We start from the raw sequence: 19,930 nt of genomic DNA on the forward strand, positions 1-19,930 counted from the left end.
GATTTATTTAAGGATTTCCACTAAATGACAAGTAAATGTTAAATTTAGACAAGAAGAAATAATTATTCTTTCAGATGTAAATAAGGACATAAATTAACATATAGAGATTAATTTAATAGATTACATTAGTTAGGAAATTTCCAGTAAAATCTGCAACAAATGACATAGGAAATAGGAAAGGTGAAACTAAGAGAAATTGTTGTAACAATTTTCAAAATTCATATATACTTGTTATATTATACCATTGTACCATAGTCCAAGGATCAATTAATGTTTGGCACCGCTGAAGAAGAGAGCGGTGGCTCTCGAAACATGTACATGTACGGTAATTAAATAAAAATGTATAAGTATTGACAAGGCGGTGAAAATATTTTACAGAAATTAGATATTCAGAGCACGTCAACGTTATAAGATATAATAGGTTTTCAGCAATAGGTCAACACATCTCTGACTCCAACCACAAGTTCACCGACATTGAACACGATTTAGAGATCCTTCAAATGGCCAATAAACGGCCTCTCATGAATATAACTGAAAATTGTTTTATCCATTTCGATCAATACTTTAATCCTAACTTCAACTTAAATGAAATTTCTGAGAAGCCTAATATCCTTTTCGATTTCTTAATTAACTTGTTTAAAAATATCAGATTTCCAACCACTAGCGCTATCTTTCAAGCCATGTGCAATATGCATCCCCGTCACTTACCCCCACTACCTTATCCCTTTGCCCCACCATAGCCCTACTCCCCAGCTTTAGCTCATGCCCTTTCCCCTTCCCCTCCTCTCACTGTCCCTACCCCTCCGATACACGGCCTCCATTATTGCTCTCTTCATTAGCCCAGCTCCTCTCCTTTCTACAACTGTGCCATCACACTGCTCAAGGTGAGTTCGCCTCTTTTCCGTTATCTTTCTTTTGGCTGTGTACATTTATATCACGCCTAATTTGGCTTTCAATATTTTTGTCAGGTCTCCACGTTTCCATACTGAACTGGGAATCGTGACATTGATTCAAATTATGATCTTCACACGACCACATTGTTGGCTACGAAACTACCTGAATATAGCCTGTTAATTACTGCAACTTAAGAAAACAAGGTTTATTCTTCCCACTGATAACATGTTACCTTATGATCTATGCACCTCAAGCTGGACAATTCTCTTGTTTGTCAAGACTCAACAACTGGGATACCTTCTCAAAAATTTTATATTTTACGGTCAGATGCACCTCATCATTTCCACTGGTTATAATCTAACAGTGACTTTATAGGTGCTGTCGTGTGTTTTAGATGGTCATACGCACCATACCCTCATAATTTTAACGTTACATTTCCCCCTCTGCGCTCTTTCTTTTCTTCAACAAGAACTTTTATGTTGGAAAGTCTTTTCCTGAATTAGTCTCTATCACGACATTCTTCATCTGCAATTCCTAACCTCTTGAGTTCTTCCTTCATCTGCTTGGCATATCCAAGGCCAACTAGATAGACAGGCCATAAGGCTCCCCCTCCACTTTGGGCGCTATGTCACACAAGTCGCCACCTGCTTCACTTCTCGCCAGTGACTTGTAGTCTGATCTGAACCTCGCAGCAGTGAGGCTATTGATGGTGTTTAATGATTTAAACGTGTGTGAACATTGTGAATTATGGCCACGTCGTGTTGTATACCTGGTTGTAGAATCAACTACAGTTCAAAACAGCCTAATATTTCAGTGCTTAAATTTCCTACTGACTTGACGACTTGGTCTTAATGGCAGACTGTGCCGAAAGCCTGCAGTCTAATATCTTGGAACTTGAAAATAGGTGCAATGAGTATGGTATGAACATTAGCCTCTCGAAGACTAAATTGATGTCAGTAGGTAAGAAATTCAACAGAATCGAATGTCAGATTGGTGATACAAAGCTAGAACAGGTCGATAATTTCAAGTATTTAGGTTGTGTGTTCTCCCAGGATGGTAATATAGTAAGAGAGATTGAATCAAGGTGTAGTAAAGCAAATGCAGTGAGCTCGCAGTTGCGATCAGCAGTATTCTGTAAGAAGGAAGTCAGCTCCCAGACGAAACTATCTTTACATCGGTCTGTTTTCAGACCAACTTTGCTTTACGGGAGCGAAAGCTGAGTGGACTCAGGATATCTTATTCATAAGTTAGAAGTAACAGACATGAAAGTAGCGAGAATGATTGCTGGTACAAACAGGTGGGAATAATGGCAGGAGGGTACTCGAAATGAGGAGATAAAGGCTAATTTAGGAATGAACTCGATGGATGAAGCTGTACGCATAAACCGGCTTCGGTGGTGGGGTCATGTGAGGCGAATGGAGGAGGATAGGTTACCTAGGAGAATAATGGACTCTGTTATGGAGGGTAAGAGAAGTAGAGGGAGGTCAAGACGACGATGGTTAGACTCAGTTTCTAACGATTTAAAGATAAGAGGTATAGAACTAAATGAGGCCACAACACTAGTTGCAAATCGAGGATTGTGGCGACGTTTAGTAAATTCTCAGAGGCTTGCAGACTGAACGCTGAAAGGCATAACAGTCTATAATGATAATGTATGTATGTATGTATGTATGTTGTTTCGGAAACAAAAGTGGATCATAGCCATCCATCGAACCAAATTCGTCCCTTCAGCAAGCTCAGTTGTGTGCATAAAACACTTCAACGAATTAGGGACGATTTTGTTAAAAGAGCTGATGAGTCTATTTTAACTGTAAAACCTAACCATTTAAAACTCTAAAACGACGCTATTCCTAAGTTTGAAAATGTGCCTGCCTATCTGTCTAAAAATCTTCCAACACTGAGCAAAAATCCTATTCAAAGACAAGAAGAAATTGAAAAACGGGAAGAGGAAGGAAAAAAAGAAAGCTGAGGAAGAATATGACAGGATCAAGGACTTCGATGACGGGGTAATTTCAGTATTAAACGCAAATTATATTTGGACAAAGTTTTCGTCAATTTTAACAGCCAAAGTCTCTGTATTTTCGAAATGTATATGACTGAGAAAAATATTCTGAAAATTGGTACTTCCTTAAGATTAAACGAGGCTCTTGATTTTAAAGCCATTAAACATGTTGATTTGTTTCCATATAAGAACCTAACGTGACATTTCTCAAAAGAACTAACTTTGCAAGTCTTTAAAGTATTAACAGATAGGCCTAGAGCTTATAAGGTAGCATGCATTTTTTTTTTTGCAAGTTTCTTTATGTCGCACCGACACAGGTAGGTCTTATTGCGACGATGGGACAGGAGAGGGCTAGGAGTGGGAAGGTAGCGTCCGTGGCCTTAATTAAGGTACAGCCCCAGCATTTGCCTGGTGTGAAAATGGGAAACCATGGAAAACCATCTTCAGGGCTGCCGACAGTGGGGTTCGAACCCACTATCTCCCGAATACTGGGCATAATTTCTAATAATAACAGTGTTAGTAGGAGCATGTTTGGAAAGCTGTGCAAGAGCAATTATCAAACCACTTTTCAAAACCCATTTGACAAAACACAAAAAATAAATAATTGTTTGATACTGGTCATTTATTTAAAATCTTAATAAATAACTGGCTTAATCAAGCTGACAACTTATCCTGACTTTGACAACCCTGAGTCAGACAAAAAAAATGTCTATCTGAGTCTATCTAGTGCGGCCTTGGCTTGCTCCTGCCCTGGACCAAAAGGTGTTGTACCAGACTCTTTTAGAGCTACAAAATGTAAACCTGTATACTAATGTTTTTACATGAGGATTCTCAGAGAAAAATTCTGATTTCGCTTGTCAAGAATGCTCTGGAAAATGCAAATGTCATGTTTAAATCATGCAGTGAATAAATAAATAGTTTTAAACATTTCATTGACAAATGTATATACATCTTTTTTAATACATTATTGAATAACAATAGAAAAGTTACCGTAGACAAACTCACGGCTAAGAAGAAGAAATCCGCAGGAAAATAAAAATGTATAAACTGAAACCTTAGGAATTGTTAGGTAAGTTTTAAGTTGCAGCTTAATTTCTAAGAAAGGTTTCAGACTATTGTTGTGAATTGCCATCATGTATTTTCCTAGTAACATTATAACTATTTGTGTACGTATTATGCGTTCTAATCTTTTACATGATACCATGTTCAGTTACAAGTGACAGATGTCAGCATAATTTTAAGTAAAGAAATGTACGTATACTGCCCAGCCAGTATTCTCCCCGCATAAAACTCGTGTAGTATACAAGCCTAAGTAAAGCCACAATTGGAGGTGTGTTCAATTATATTGTTAAGGTTGAATAAATTAACAATATCATGGTGAAAGTGAGAGCGGGTCCTACACTGCCATGCTGAACGCCAGCCACTCTCGTGACATCATGGTCAGAGCCTTGCGGCCTTGGCATATCCCCCCTGGCTCTTCAAGTAGTATATTTTATTAAAAATTTGTTGATTTAACCTTGCTGGATCCATTCTGACCATGTGTCCATAGAATCACAGCTGTCTTTTCCTTATTGTTGTTTCCAGGTCTTCTGTTCTTTTGTATATCTCCTTATTTGATCGTAATCTGTAGTTTCCCTCTAAGACCCTTGGGCTATAAATCCTCCTTAATATTCTCCTTTCAATCTTTAGTAGTTTTTCCAGGTTCATTATTGTTTCTGTTTCTACCCCATACAGAATCACTGGTTTTACCACAGCATCATAATGTCTTAGTTTGGCATTAATGGAAAGATTCTTTTTGTTGTAAATGGCTTTGGTGGCAGTGTTTAGCTTTTCCAACTTAAGTCTCCTATTTTCCATGGCCTCTTTATCCATCCCGTTGCTGCTGATAATCTCTCCCAGCTATTTAAAGTGCTTTGTGATCTTAACTTCACCATATTTCGTCTTCATTGTTCTCTTCACATAATTCCTGTCCGTGCTCATCATCTGTTTTTGTGAAGGAGATTTTTAAACCTCTTTTCTCGACTATCTCCTGTAGTTCATTTATCTGTGTTACTGCTTCCTGTTCTGTCTCAGCGAAGAGTGCCAAAAATCATCAACAAAGGCCAAACACTTTGGTTTGACATGTTTATTTTTACTACCTATTATAGCACATGAGTCATTATGTTTACACAGTGTTTTCATGACCTTATCTAGAACCATGTTGAAGAGTGTTGGGGATAAGCTGTCACCTTGTCTCAGACCTGTTTTTATCTGGAAGGGTTTGCTGATTTCTCCTCGAAATTTCACTTTGGATATTGTGTTTGTTAGTGTTAACCTAAGTAACTTGAGTGTTTTTTGATCGATGCCATATTCTCTCAAAATTCCCATCAATGTGTCTATCTATTGAATCGTATGCTTTTTGAAAGTCAACGAAAGAGATGAAGATGTTCTTTGGTCGCGCATTGTAATATTTGATTATCATTTTTAGACTCAAGATATGATCCTGACAAGAGCGCCCTCTCCTGAAGCCACCCTGATACTCTCCCAACTTGTGGTCAATTTGCGGTGTCAGTCTGTTCAATAGGGGTTTAGAAAAAATCTTATATGTGACAGATAAAAGTGTTATTCCTCTGTAGTTGTTGACGTCTCTTTTCGGTCCCTTTTTTATGTAGCAGGTGTATTAATGCCACTAGCCAGTCTTCTAGTATTTTTTCATCTCTCCAAATATTCCGGAACAGTTCTGTCGCTTCAGTGATAAAGGTGTCATTGGCTATGTTCCACAGTTCTGCTATTATTTCATCTTCACCAGATGCTTTGTTGTTCTTTAGGGAGTTTATTACTTCCCTTACTTCTTCCTCGTCTGGTGGTTCGGAATCTGGGTTCTGGACTGTGCCCTTCTCAATCTCCAATTTTTCCCGTGGCGATTCAGAGTTAAGGAGGTCTTCAAAGTACTTCGCAAGGATCACACAGTTATCTTTATTGTTCAGGGCAAGAGTTCTGTCCGTTTTCTTGAAATGCAGGCTCGGTGCTATATAGCCATTGATTCTATTTTTAAAGGCCCTATGGAGTAATCTAGTATTGTTTTTCTTGAAGTTTTCATCCATTTCTGTAACTTCTGCCCGAAGGTGTTCTCTTCTGACTCTTCTCAGTGTTTGGTGTGTTTGTTTCCTTATTTCTCGTGATTTTTTCAAATTTGTCACAGTCTTATTCTCATTTCATGATTTCCATGCCTCAAATCTTTCTTTGATTGCATTTTCACATTCTGCATTCTACCATGCATGCTTGCTTGACGTTTCGTAGATGCTAATTGAACTGCTGGCTCCTGCAGATTTTTTGTCACCTCAGCTCTATTTTATACCTTATAATGACAGGAATGAATGGCATGTTTCCAATATAGGCTACATGGTCCGTTATTGGAAATTATAAATTTTCCAGTTAACTCATTCTTGGTTGCCCATGTTTTGCCCCAGTGTGCCAATTTGGGCTCATCAGTTGGTAACTAGCACACCTACAAGATGCATGGCTGATGCATATAGTGGAGGCCACTATTGCTATAAATATGTTCTGATTGTGATTATTGCTATCCAGAAAATTTGTAAAATGGCATTGCTTCAAAGTGTTCTCAATAACACTGAGCTTACGTTTGACCAATCTGTCCTATACAATACATCTTTGTAAGAATTTCATGGCATGGAAAAAGTATGGAATTAATTTACAAATGCAATTATGGTTTAGAATTAAACATTCATGAGAACACTGAAATATACTTAGCACAGAAAAAGGACCCAGATAAAATTTTAAATGAAACTGCCGCAAACAACACAGGGCCGATTACAGAAACGATGACTAGTTTTAACCCTTAGAAAATGTCTACCTAAACAACGTCTAAGTTACGTATGATGTTCCATTGCATAAACAATGTTCAGCTGGTGTTTAGCTAGACGTCGTTTAAAGTTTCAATATTGGTTTGAAAATGGAAATAGAAGTGTCTTCTATACAACTCTTTGTTTGTCGAAACAAATGAAATTTGTCGGTGAGCGCGCCAATCATTAATGAGCTGTCGCCTTCCTACACCTTATTCAAATATGGCTAAGCATGAGCATGACTTGCCCACACATAAGAATATCACTTTTGGTTGAAATTAAATCTTATATCATCAACACTAAAGCAACACGCCACCGTACGCGGATCTGTAGCTTTGATTGTAGTGTTGTTACGGTGAGTATAATGTAAATAGCTTCGGCGAAGGGAAGATGAAACTATAGTAGTACTGTGTAACCGAATGAGTTGTGCGGGCCATACAGAAGTAGCTTATGTTCTGGAGATCATAGGTTCGAAACGCCTCCTCGACAGTACTGAAAATTGTTTTCCGTAGTTTCCCCATTTGTTCAGCAGGCAAATACTGGGGCTGTTATTACGGCCACGACTCTTCCTTCCCAGACCTTTACTTTTCCAATCTCATAGTTGCCAGAAACTTACCTGAACGAGCATGATGATTCACCGACAGAAAAAACCACACACACACACAACCTACTGAATTTTGAAATGTCACTATTATGTGTACTTACTTGGCAGTAAGTATAACTGAATCCCTCCCAGCTGATGTATGTGACAGTCTCCTGACGATCAGGACAAGTTACAGTGAAACCTCGGAATGCAAGTAACTTGGTCTACGAGTGTTTTGCAAGACGAGAAAACATTATAAAAAATTATAACTTGATAAGCGAGTGAGGTTCCGCAATACGAGCGTCATGTGTGCCTATGTTTTCCCCTCCCCTGTGCCTTTGTTGAATGGATGAACGAGGTCTTTGGTCCTGTAGTGAAGAAATATATTTCAGAAAATAATCTGCCACTCAGTCTTGCTGGTTATGGACAATGCTCCTGCTCATCCTTCAGGCCTTGAGGCTGACTTGCTGGAGGAATTCAAGTTCGTTAAGGTTAAGTTCCTTCCTCCCAACACTACTCAACTACGCCAGGCTATGGATCAGCAAGTCATTTCGAACTTCAGAAGCTATACACCAAAGCACTATTTCAGCGATGCTTTGAAGTGACCGTAGGAACAAACCTTACCCTCCGAGAGTTTGGGAGAAATCGTTTCCCCATCGTGAAATGCCTGAAGATCATCGATAAAGCCTGGGATGGAGTCACCAAGAGAACTTTCACTTCCGCTTGGGGAAAGCTGTGGCCTGACTGTGTTCTTGGACGTGACTTTGAGGGGATTGTTGTTGAAAATAAGCCGCCGATTGTCGATGAAATTGTGTCCTTAGGGAAGACTATGGGATTGGAGGTGAATGACATGGACATTTGAGAGCTGGTGGAAGGACATAGCCAACTGTCCACCAACGAATTGATCAACCTGCATTGCGAACAACAGGAGGAGGTTATGGAGGAGATCTCGCACGGGGAAGAGGAGGAGGAAAAGTCAATGGAATATCTCACTTCAACTGAGATTCGGGAGAAGTGAAAAATGTGGAAAACTGTGCACAATTTTGTAGGAAAACACCACCCGAATAAGGTTGTAGCAGTACGAGCGATGAATCAGATCAATGACAATGCAATGTCACATTTTCATGAAATCCTCAAAAAAAGGCAAAAGCAACAGTCATTGGACAGGTTCCTCGTTAGAGTTGCACGAAAAGAAAACAATTCTAGTAAGCCAACAGATAACAGTGATTCCATTAGTTAAATACGTGCTACTCAGTAACTCTTCTCATGTCATCTCTTGTCTCCCTCACACCAACAATGAATCTATTATAAGGTAAAATGCATTTTAATTTGTTTTAAGTTGTATTTTGTTTCAGAAATGGTATGCGAATAAATATTTTTGTGTTGTGGACGAATCATCCGCGTTTCACTTGTTTCTTATGGGAAAACTTGCTTTGATATACAAGCGCTTTGGTTTACAAGCATGTTGCCGGAACGAATTATGCTCGCAATCAAAGGTTCCACTGTATTATGATATTACGGGGAAATTATCCCAAATATAATAAAATATATAGGTTGCCAAGAATTGTAGTCAAGTTGACCATTACTGGACTGTTCCTTGTCTCATATGTTTCATGGTACATAACCTCTGATTGCGATTCACTCCTAAAATTAAACAGTGTTTTCAGCAGTGTTTAAATATGGCCGCTTGAACTCCGGTTTTAGACAGTGTCTAAGTGATAACGTCTTTGCAATAAGGCAGCTATACTTAGATACTGCTTAACTGTAAACATCATCTAAATACCATTTCTGCAATCGACCGATAATGTTTACAACCTTGAGGTGATGCAACATCACATACCACCCACTCACTACTGCCATGAAGGTTGCTCACTAATCATGCACCAGGTGAAATGGCATGTTGGGTGATTCCTGTTATTAAATGCAGTATGTTTTGACATAAATATGTCTAATGGCTGCAGGTCACTGAAAAATTGTGCAACGGGACAAAATGCGTGACGGAAGTGACATCACATTAGTCGTTACCATAGGCCTTGGTCGCCAAAGATGTTCTGGTTGTGTATAAATAATGTGTGTTGAAATAGAAAGTGTACCGTCAGTGACGTCATATTAATCATTACCGTAGGCCTTGGTCGCCAGATAAGCTCTGTTAAATGATGCAAATAAATGATTTGTTATCAATATTTCAGTTTCATTTATTGAAAGACATATTCATGATCATTAGCTTTTTCCAAAGGGAAAAGATTTAAAAAATTATATTCATTACGTTTAAAAATTCTGTTTTGTTAGCCTGTCTTATTCATTTTTTATATCTTTATTACAATACAACTGTCGTCTACATTTTAAAAATCAAGATGACACAGTAATGTGAATTTTAATGATTCCCAGATGATGGAATGAAGATTCAAAAAGCCGTTTTGGATTAAATTATTTTAACCCTTTGAGCACCGCGTGCTATTACGGTTTTCCTACCGCTGAGCGCCAAGGCCAGTTTCCGCTTTTTTCAAGCTTTTGTTTGATCACTCACAGTTCAGCTGTTATTATAGGTAGAAACTTGAAATTTTTGTTATTTTACTGATATGATTGTTTATACTAATAAAGCCTTACTCAGTTCATTTATGACCATTAGTAAATATTTGGCAGCCAAAACCCAAAGATATTAATAAAAAATAAAACAAAACAAAAGTTTAGCAATAAAATTTAGGTAGAACAAAAAAAATTTATACATCACAAACATATTTATTGAATAGTACAACCTATTATGAAGCTATATTGAAAATTTCATTAATTTTTTACCTAAAATAAATCTGCAGTAAAAATAATTAGTTTACATAATTATCCAAATGAGCCAAAAATACTTGTCTAATTACACTTGTTTTGTTTATATGTCAATACTAATGAAATTCGGTACAAACTTCTTTTACATAACACTTACATAACATACAACAAAGAAAATATTATAATAATAATAATAATAATAATAATAATAGGTAGTTTCCCATTGCTTTCCTCACTGAGCCAGAAGTTGCTACTGCATATCAGTCTGCCAACCCACTGAAATGCATGCACCAACCGACCCTATGAGAGATATTTACACACCATTCATAACAGGGACTGGCTGCATAAGGAATGGCATTATTGGCTTCGCTCATACCTCGGTCACTTTCATATTGTCAAAACCAAGGAAGAGACTGAGACATGTCAATGAAAGTAAAATAATAATAATAATAATAATAATAATAATAATAATAACAACAACAACAACAACAACAACAACAACAACAACAACAACAACAACAACAACAACAACAACAACAACAACAACAACAACAACAATAATAATAATAATAATAATAATAATAATAATAATAATAATAATAATAATAATAATAAAAACCCTGCCATCCTGGGCCCAATGTGTGGGAAGCCAGGCTCTGTCTGTCACAAGCCAGAACAAAGTGGGGAGTGATAGACCTTGGTCCAGCTGGCCCGGCTGGTAGTACCTTGTGAGGGTCCCTACCAGGGTTACGGTGAAGATAGTCAACGGTTTGGAAGGCAGAAGATGACAATCAAGTCCCAACGGTGGATAAAGCGGATGAACTATCTTCATTCAGCAGTGTCTGTTCTTCAGTGAAGCGGCTGCGAAAGGCGTCTGACTTCAGAGGAGCGGCCTATCGTTGAGCTCCACGGCTTACAACCTTGGTTCTACTACCAGAAAGGAGTTTTCCGACCCATACTGGTTTGAACAACCAAGCATCATGGAATGTCGTCACAAAAAGGACACTACCCCAGGTAGTACCTCGTTAAGGGAATCTACCGCTCCTAAGAGCGCAATCAGGCCTGTGGATTCTGGGGAGCCTGAACCAAGATGCTTTGAGGACATTACTACACGTACAAAATTCAAGATGAAACAGAAATACTACTTTGGGACACTGAATGTCAATTCACTACTGAAAGTGGGAAAACACAAAGAATTGACGATGATGATGGACAAACACAACATAACCATCTTAGCCATCCAAGAAACAAGATATCTAGATGAAGACATAATGGACATTGAGGGGTATAGGATTTATAAAGGCAAAAGGGCTATGAAAATAGGTAAGAACATGCCTTTACTTGGCACAGCTTTTGTTGTTCATAAGAAGGTTCTTAGTTCAATTGTGGACTTCTTCAGCCCCTCTGAGAGACTTTCCATTCTAACTCTCAGCTGCGGTAACAAAGGATACACACTGATCAATGTGCATGCACAGATCAATGAGGACAACAGACGTAATCCTGAGAAAGTCGAACAGTTTTGGGACCTTCTTGAAGAACAGTTGGAGAAAATACCATCTAAGAACGTCAAGATCTTAATAGGCGACTTTAACGCTCAGCTGGGAATAGAACCACAATTCATATCAACAACTGGAAACTATCCTGCTCACAAAATGACTAATAGAAATGGTATAAGACTTGTTAATCTATGTCGTACCTTCAATCTTCAGATAATGTCAACATTCTACAAACACAAACCAAGCAAACAAAAAACTTGGCGATCACCAGGCAATGTGTGTGGAGAGAAACAGATTGATCATGTAGCAATATCCAGGAGAGCGATTAAGGAAATAATGAACGTTAAAGTGCAGAGAGGTGCCCAGTTTGATTCAGATCATTACCTCTCCAAGATCAAAATTAACTTCATTCCTCTCAATAAGGCCCTGAAACCAAGAAACAAAATTTATAAATATGACATTGGAAAGTTAAAAATCAATCAAAATGTCTTAGAACAATACCACCAGCAACTGACATTTGAATCTCATGAATGGACGAACATCGCCTCCAAGATCCAACAAGCAGCTAATACTGCAATCCTGACAACTAAGAAGAGAAAGAATAGGTGGTGGAATGAGGTGTGTGATGAAGTGCTGACCCAAAGAACAAATGCCTGGAAAAAGTGGAACTCGACCCGAAGGTCTGAAGATTTCGATGTGTTCCGTGAAGCTCGAAAAGAAGCAGCCAGAACTTTCCGAAGGGCCAAGCGACTATATGAGAAACAGCAGTTAGAACAGATCGATCAGGATTTCCGGAAAAACAATTCCAGAGACTTCTATCAAACATTCAAGACTAATCTGAGAGGGTACCAAGCCCCCAGCCTTTGTTTTAGAGATGAAAATGGAAAGCTGGGCTTGACCAACAAAGAAAACTGTATGATCATATCTCGGTACTTTGAAAACCTTCTTAATTGTGATGAATCAAAAGAAAGATTCCCTGTGTGCGACCCGATCCACAAACTACCCAACTCAACCCCTCCTTGTAAAGAGGAGATCAAACAGATTATAAACAGCTTAAAGAATAATAAGGCAGCTGGTGAAGATTCGATAGTGGCAGAACTACTGAAGCTGGCAAATGATGAAACTCTAGATGTACTAGTCAAGCTTTTTGAAGATATCTGGAGAACTGGGGTGATACCAACTGAATGGCTGTCAGCACTAATCCACCCTTTGCACAAGAAAGGTGATAAAAAGAATGTCAACAACTACAGGGGCATCTCATTAGTATCTGTTCCCTATAAGATTTTCTCCAAAGCAGTTCAGAACAGAATAGAAGCTCACCTTGACCAACAGATTGGGGAATATCAGGTTGGCTTCAGAAAAAGCCGTTCGTGCCCAGAACAGATATTTAACCTAAAGAGCATCATCAGGTACAAGAAGACAGGAGGACACAGTTACGTGGTTGTGTTTGTTGACTTTCAGAAAGCATATGACTCCATTGACCGCGAGTCATTAATGAATATTTTGGAAGAGTTTGGAGTGGACGATACGTCAAGAAATTTGATCAAACAAACTCTAACCAACACAGTGTCGAAAGTAAAATTTATGGGTGAGATCTCAGAACCGTTTACAATCAGAGCGGGTGTCAGACAGGGAGATGGACTATCCTCACTCTTCTTCAACTGTGTTTTGGAAAAAATCATTCAAGAGTGGAGGAAGTTGTTAGACCAAGAAGAAACAAAGGAAGATCAGTTCAGACTTGGTCCTAAGCACAAAGGGGTGTACGTTGACTGCCTGGCCTTTGCGGACGATCTGGCTATTTTTGCTAACAACATAGATTCAGCGGTCAACAAGATCAATAGGCTGTCAGAAGTTGCTGAAAAGGTAGGACTCTAGATTCCTATTCCGAAGACAAAATATATGACAAACATCTGTGATGGACCTGAATGGATGATCACTAATCTTGGAAAAATCGGTCGAGTTGGTGAAGTCATCCAGCAGAATGGATTAGAATAGGAAGCAATCAATGTCAGGATGAGGAAGTTAGACCAGGCATACCAAATGACAAAGAATATCGATAATAAAAAGTCTATGAGTATAGGGGCCAAGTTCCGACACTATAACACAGTTGTAAAACCTGAGGGATTATATGCGTCTGAAACTTTGACCTTAAGTTGTAAAGGTCAAGCTGACCGGCTGGAGAAAAGAGAGCGCAGGATACTAAGAAAAATTCTAGGTAATAGGTGGGTTGATGGACAGTGGCGAATGAGACCAAATGAGGATTTGTACAGCAAGACAGAACCTCTCACAGTGTCAATTAAGAAGAGACGGCTATTATTTTACGGTCATCTCTTGAGGATGACTGATGATCAGCTAACAAAAAGACTATGGAATTTTATTCAATCTAAGGCAACAAGGCCGAGATGGTTCCAGGAATGCGAAAAAGATCTGAGGCAGATTGATATTTCAGACCAAGAAATTCATGACAGGAACGCATTCAGAAGATTGGTGAACAACTATCAAGGTTTCCAAATGGCATCAATTTCCAGAAGACGGAAAGGACCTTTGTCTGATGAGCATAAACAGGCACTCGTCGCTGAGCTCAGAAGATACTGGCAGGAAGTCAAAGCCGGAACAAGAACAAGACCTAGACACTGAAATGAAGTTGTTTGTTACCACGCAGTCCATAGAGGCTCAACTCGATGTATTAAAAAAATAAAATAAAAAATAATTATAATAAACACACTTATGTTTTGTCAAGGACAGTGGATATACAATCATTTTCACAGCAATAAATGAACAAGTAAAATATCAAGAGCAACTAGCGGACAGCGAGACTTCTAGTGTTGTTGCCGCGCCAAGTAAAGCGCGTCGATAAATATGCCTGCTGATTGGAGTGACATACTGAAACAATGGCCTTGAAAATAAAAGAGGCTGTTTATTGCAAACATAGTAAGTCTTTAACTATATTTGGAAATTCTGAAAGGAAACGACTGTTACTTTTAATAATAAAAAATAAATACTGAACGTCCTTTTGAAAGGACGTTGGCATTTTTCAGATGGAAACCAAACAGGCTTTCAAAGGGACGTTGGCGCTTAGAGGGTTAATGTGTGCTGATACAGACTGTTGTAATTTTAATAAGTTTATCAAGCTATCAGCACTGTCATAATCGTTTTCATTTTTTATGATGATTGTGACATGTGGAGAGATTCAATCCTCATTCTTTGTTTAAGACCATACTGTTACTGGTGTAGTTTCTTAAAATGTACATTATGCAGCAGCATAATAGTGAAAATGAACTAAATTGTGATTCAAAACATACTGCAAACTTCAGTTCACAAGAAGTTAAGATTTTGTGTCAAGTAGGTCTATGGTGTAATATTTAGAGATCGCACTAAGTCATTCATACTTGATATTAACCACTTAATTCTGTATACATTTTGATGAGTTACACATACTACCATCTCTTTTTGAACTTTGTGTCTCACACACATTCCCATTTAATAATCTATAATTATAATATTTAAATCAGACTTCTGTCTTACAACAAGACTTACTGACTGAAACTCCACCATTGAAACACATTTGTAATTCAGTACCAATCATGTCTGATGGACATTTAACCAATTGCCTTAAATCACAAAACAAATTCCAGCCAAGAATACATTACAAACAATCACTTTAAGTCTCCAATAATACATTGTTGATAAAACCACATGAATTAATTCTATACTGATGTCAACATAAGTAATATATAGTAAATATATGTTATTTTGGATTGAGAAACTGTAAGACAAAAGTCTTCAGTTTCTTATTTTTGTCTTTAAGTTCTTTAAGTTTAATTTTTAAAGTTTATATTCAATTTTGATTTAATAACTTCTAATCAGAATAGCTTTTCACTGGAAATTTAATTTAAATGTATGATGATAGAACTATGTTCATGTATAAGTTATTTATGGTGTTGATCACAAGAATTAAGCACTGAAGAAACATTTAAACAAGGTGAAACATGTATGCTTAAATAAATAGTATTAAATAGTACTGATTGGCTGTAAGAATATTTACTTTTATCAAATGTAACTAATAGCTTAAATCTAATAATTTTTAAAAATTTATGGTAAATGAGAATAAAAGAATATTCACCTCTGCAAGACATTTTAGACCAACTATTTCAGGTGGCAGAGTCCTCAGTCTGTTTTTGTGAAGGAGCAGAGACTTTAGATTTCTTAGATTTGCGATCGCTGCTGGTAGACTCTCTAACATGTTATCACTTAATACAAGAGCGTGCAAGTTAGTAAGCTGACCAAGAGATGTAGGAACTTCCATTAGTCTGTTGCCTCCCATGTACAGGATCTGTAGGCTGCAAAGTACAGAAAAGAGAGTTTTAATTACATGTACATTACATAAGTATAAAAATAGAAAATATATTGTATATGTTTACTGGTCAGTTTTGTTACTATCAGCCTTACGAACGGTGAAAAATGTGGCGGTTATTTGACTAAAAATTTGAAGATTATAGTGATTTGAGGAGGAGATGCTAGGAAAGACTGCCTGGTCAGTTACCCCATTATGACCACGGTGTAGATCATACAGCCAGCATCTCAACATTGAGTGTAAATAAACCGAACCCCGAAGGAGACCAACACCTTCCAGCAGATGAGTTCACTAAGCTGGGAAGAGGACCCCCATGGAGGAAGTGACACTGGAACCCACCAAGCACCTAGATTCCTAGATTAAGGGTGGTTGCAAGAAGCGTCTCTACTCCATGTTAGGAGTGTCCTGACCAACTGTTGGTAACAGTTGTAAAATGCAGTGGTTGCAGTGGTGACCCTATCTCAATGATAACCAAAAAAGAACAATTAATAGAAGTCCAATATTGCTTTAGAAATGGAAGATCAATACCACAGCCTATCTTCAGTATGAAACAGCTAATAAGAAAGCAACAAGACTTGAAAAGGAAGTGGTGATGACATTCCTTGATTTAAAAAAGGGCATACGATTGCATCCCCGAAGCAAAGGCTTGGGAAATCATGAAGCAGAAAGCATTTAAACATATTATCAAACATGTGCAAGCAATGTACAACAATAATTGTAGCACTAGTGTCTAGACCCCTGTGGGTAGGACAGAATGGGTTTGAAATGTAACAGGACTAAGACAACTTCCTTATTCAACTGCAAAAAAAGCATTTCAACAACAAGGCATGTTATACATAATACAGAAAGGCAGCTGGGGCCTCTCAAAATGTTTTCTAGGTCTACTTGAGAAATGACAGGTAGCACCATTGAATTCATACATCATCATCCCTTCTCCAGCTAACATTGGGAGGGGTCAAATATGGTTCCTTTCCACTTTGTCCCATCTCTCCACCATTTATTATCCAACACTTGTGTTCCATTCCAGGTTCCGTTGTTCTATTCTTCTTCACAGAGTCCATCCATCATAATCTTGGTCTTCCTTTTCCTATCTTCCCTGTCATCTGTCTTTTCAGTAACGGCCAGGCTTTCCAAAAATTTTGATCTAGGGATACTGTCGTATGCCTTTTTTTTTTAATTCTATAAAAGTCATTACTATTTCCTTCCCATATTCCCAGCTCTCTTCCATGATCTGTCTCAGAATGAAAATACTGACCTTCAACTTCTGCATCCAAATTGTTCCTCTGGTAACTGACTTCCAACTTTTCTCTAATTCTTCTTTTCAATATCCTTTCCATTATCTTGGCAACATGGGAGAATATGGTGATTCCTCAGCAGTTAATGCACATCTTCTCATGTCCTTTCTTGAATATCGGTATTATAACCCCCCTTTTCCCAATTCTTGTTCACTTTTTCTTCTCTCCATACACACTTGAGTATTCTGTAAGTCCCATGGAGTCCCATTGGTCCTGCAGCCTTGATCATTTCTATGGCTACTTCATATATTCCCATCTTCATATTTTTTTCCACCTATTTGTCATTTTAATGTCCGATTCCTTCTCTGTTACTTCTTCTATTCCTGCTGCCTGGATACCTTCTCCACATGTCCGGTTCCTCACATTCAGCAGTTGGCTGAAATATTCTTTCTATCTGTTCATTACCTCTTCTGGTTTTGTCAGTATTACTTCTTTATTCTTCACAAATCCTGTGTTCACCGTTTCATTCCTACATCATCATCATCATCATCATCATCATAATTTCCCTTTATCCAACTGTAGCCGGGTAGGGGCAAATGTGGTTCCTCTCCACTTTCTTCGGTCTTTTCACCACTCCTCCTCCAACACTGTGTCCCAGTCCAGGTTTCTTTCTATAAAGCTGCGTTGGATGGTATCCTTCCATCTCAATCGTGGTCGTCCACGGACTCTCCTTCCTTGGATTTGCATTTCCATCACCTTTTTTGGCATTTTTTCGTCGCTCATTCGCTTTATGTGCCCAAACCATCTTAGTCGGCTCTTCTCTATTCTATCATTCAATTTTTCCACTCCAATTTCTTCCCGGATTTTCTCATTCCTTATTTTGTCTCTTCTACTCTTCTGTATCATACACTCCTCAAGAACTTCATTTCGGCTGCCTGTATTTGACTCTCATCCTTCTTTGTCATTGTCCAAGTTTCTGCTCCGTAAGTTGTTGTGGGTACGTAATACATCTTGTACATAGTATCCTTTACTTCCGTTGACACATCTTTGTCCCATAACATGTTTCTTACACTATGATAGAAACAACTTCCAGCTTGAATCCTTTTACTAATCTCAGCATCCAGTCGAGCATTCTCCATTAATTCACTCCCCAGGTATTTAAACGTTTCCACTACTTCCAGGGGCTTGTCTGCAAGTCTAATCTGACCTTTCCCTTCTTTCTCCCCTCTAGTCATAACAAGAGTTTTACTCTTTTCTACACTTATTTTCAATCCACATTCTTCGATCTTCCCATTCACCACATTCAACTGTTCTTGAACCTTCCTGTCGTCTTCTCCCCAAATCACAATATCATCTGCAAATAACATCATGTTCATTTCTCTTCCTCCATATGCTGCTTTTGCTGTTCTCATGATGTCATCCATTACTATTGTAAACAGGATTGGTGATAGAGCACTTCCCTGTCTCAGCCCAGTAGTTATTTTGAACCAACTTGTCCTGCCAACTTGTGTTTGCACGCAACTACAACATTCCTTATACAACGCCATGATAATTTTTATTAATCCCTGTCCAATTCCTTTTTGCACCAGACTGCCCCAAACTTTCGTCCTGGGGACACTGTCATATGCCTTTTCAATGTCAATGAATGTCATCACCATATCATTCCCGTACTCCCAATGCTTTTCCATTAGTTGTCTCATAATGAAAATGGGCTCTATTGTTGACCTTCCACTTCTGCAACCAAACTGATTTTCCTGTATCTGATTCTCAACCCTCAACCTTATTCTACTTTCCAGTATCCTTTCCATTATCTTAGCAACATGGGATATTAGAGTAATTCCCCTGTAGTTCTTCAAAACTTTCTTATCACCTTTCTTGAAAATTGGGATGATTATTCCTTTTTGCCAATCCTCAGGGACCTTCTTATTTTCCCAGACATTCCTGAGAACCCGATATGTCCACTGCAGGCCTACAGCTCCAGCTGCCTTTATCATCTCCACTGAAATTTCATCTATTCCAGCAGTTTTTCCATTCTTCACCTTTCTCACTGCCATTTCAATTTCATTCATTGTAATTTCTTTATCCATTTCTTCATCAACTAATTGCCTTTCCTGGTCGTTGAATGACTGTCATCCGTTCTTATGTTCAGCAGCTTCTGAAAATACTCTCTTCATCTATTTCTTATTTCTTCTGGCTTTGTTAAAATTATGCCACCACCATCCTTCACAAATCTGGTGTTTACTTGATCTCTCTTTTTGTTTCTTAAGATACCATACAGTAATTTCTTGCTGCCCTGCAAATCATCTCTTAATTTCTGTGTGAATAAGGCCCAGCTTTTCCTCTTTTCTTCCTCCACTACTTTCTTGGCCAAATTCTTTGCCTCCACATATTTTCTTCTACTTTCTTCAGTCTTAGATGTTTTCCATGCTTTCCATGCCATTTTCTTTTTCTTCACCCTATCATTCCAGCAGTATGTTTCTTTGTCTTTCACTTTCCTGATGTTCTACCACACACCTTTTCTGCACATCCAACCAGTGCTTCCTTAAATCTTTTCCATTCCTCTTCAACATTCCCCACCTCTGTCCTGGGTACCAAGGGTATTATTTCCCTTTGAAATTCTTCTTGTATGCTTTTCTCCTTCAACTTCCATACTTTAATTCTTTTCTCTCTTCTTAACTGGGGTTTTTCAATCTCTCCAACTTTCAATTTTCCTATCACAACTCTATGATCTCCACCAAAGGCTTCT

General features: G+C 38.2%; 1 protein-coding gene across 2 annotated transcripts in view; it reads right to left on the reverse strand.

Annotated features, from left to right (window-relative positions):
- The window catches only part of LOC136883465 (leucine-rich repeat-containing protein 58), a 103,070-nt gene that overhangs the window by 71,302 nt on the left and 11,838 nt on the right, over positions 1 to 19,930 (reverse strand). For both annotated transcript variants that reach the window (XM_068229684.1, XM_067155779.2), the window contains exon 2: positions 15,719 to 15,935. In XM_068229684.1, the coding sequence (XP_068085785.1) occupies positions 15,719 to 15,935 (217 nt within the window). The remainder of the gene's footprint in view (positions 1 to 15,718; positions 15,936 to 19,930) is intronic.

The sequence above is a fragment of the Anabrus simplex genome, chromosome 11 (genome assembly GCF_040414725.1).
Source record: "Anabrus simplex isolate iqAnaSimp1 chromosome 11, ASM4041472v1, whole genome shotgun sequence".
Classification (NCBI taxonomy): Eukaryota; Metazoa; Arthropoda; class Insecta; order Orthoptera; family Tettigoniidae; genus Anabrus; species Anabrus simplex.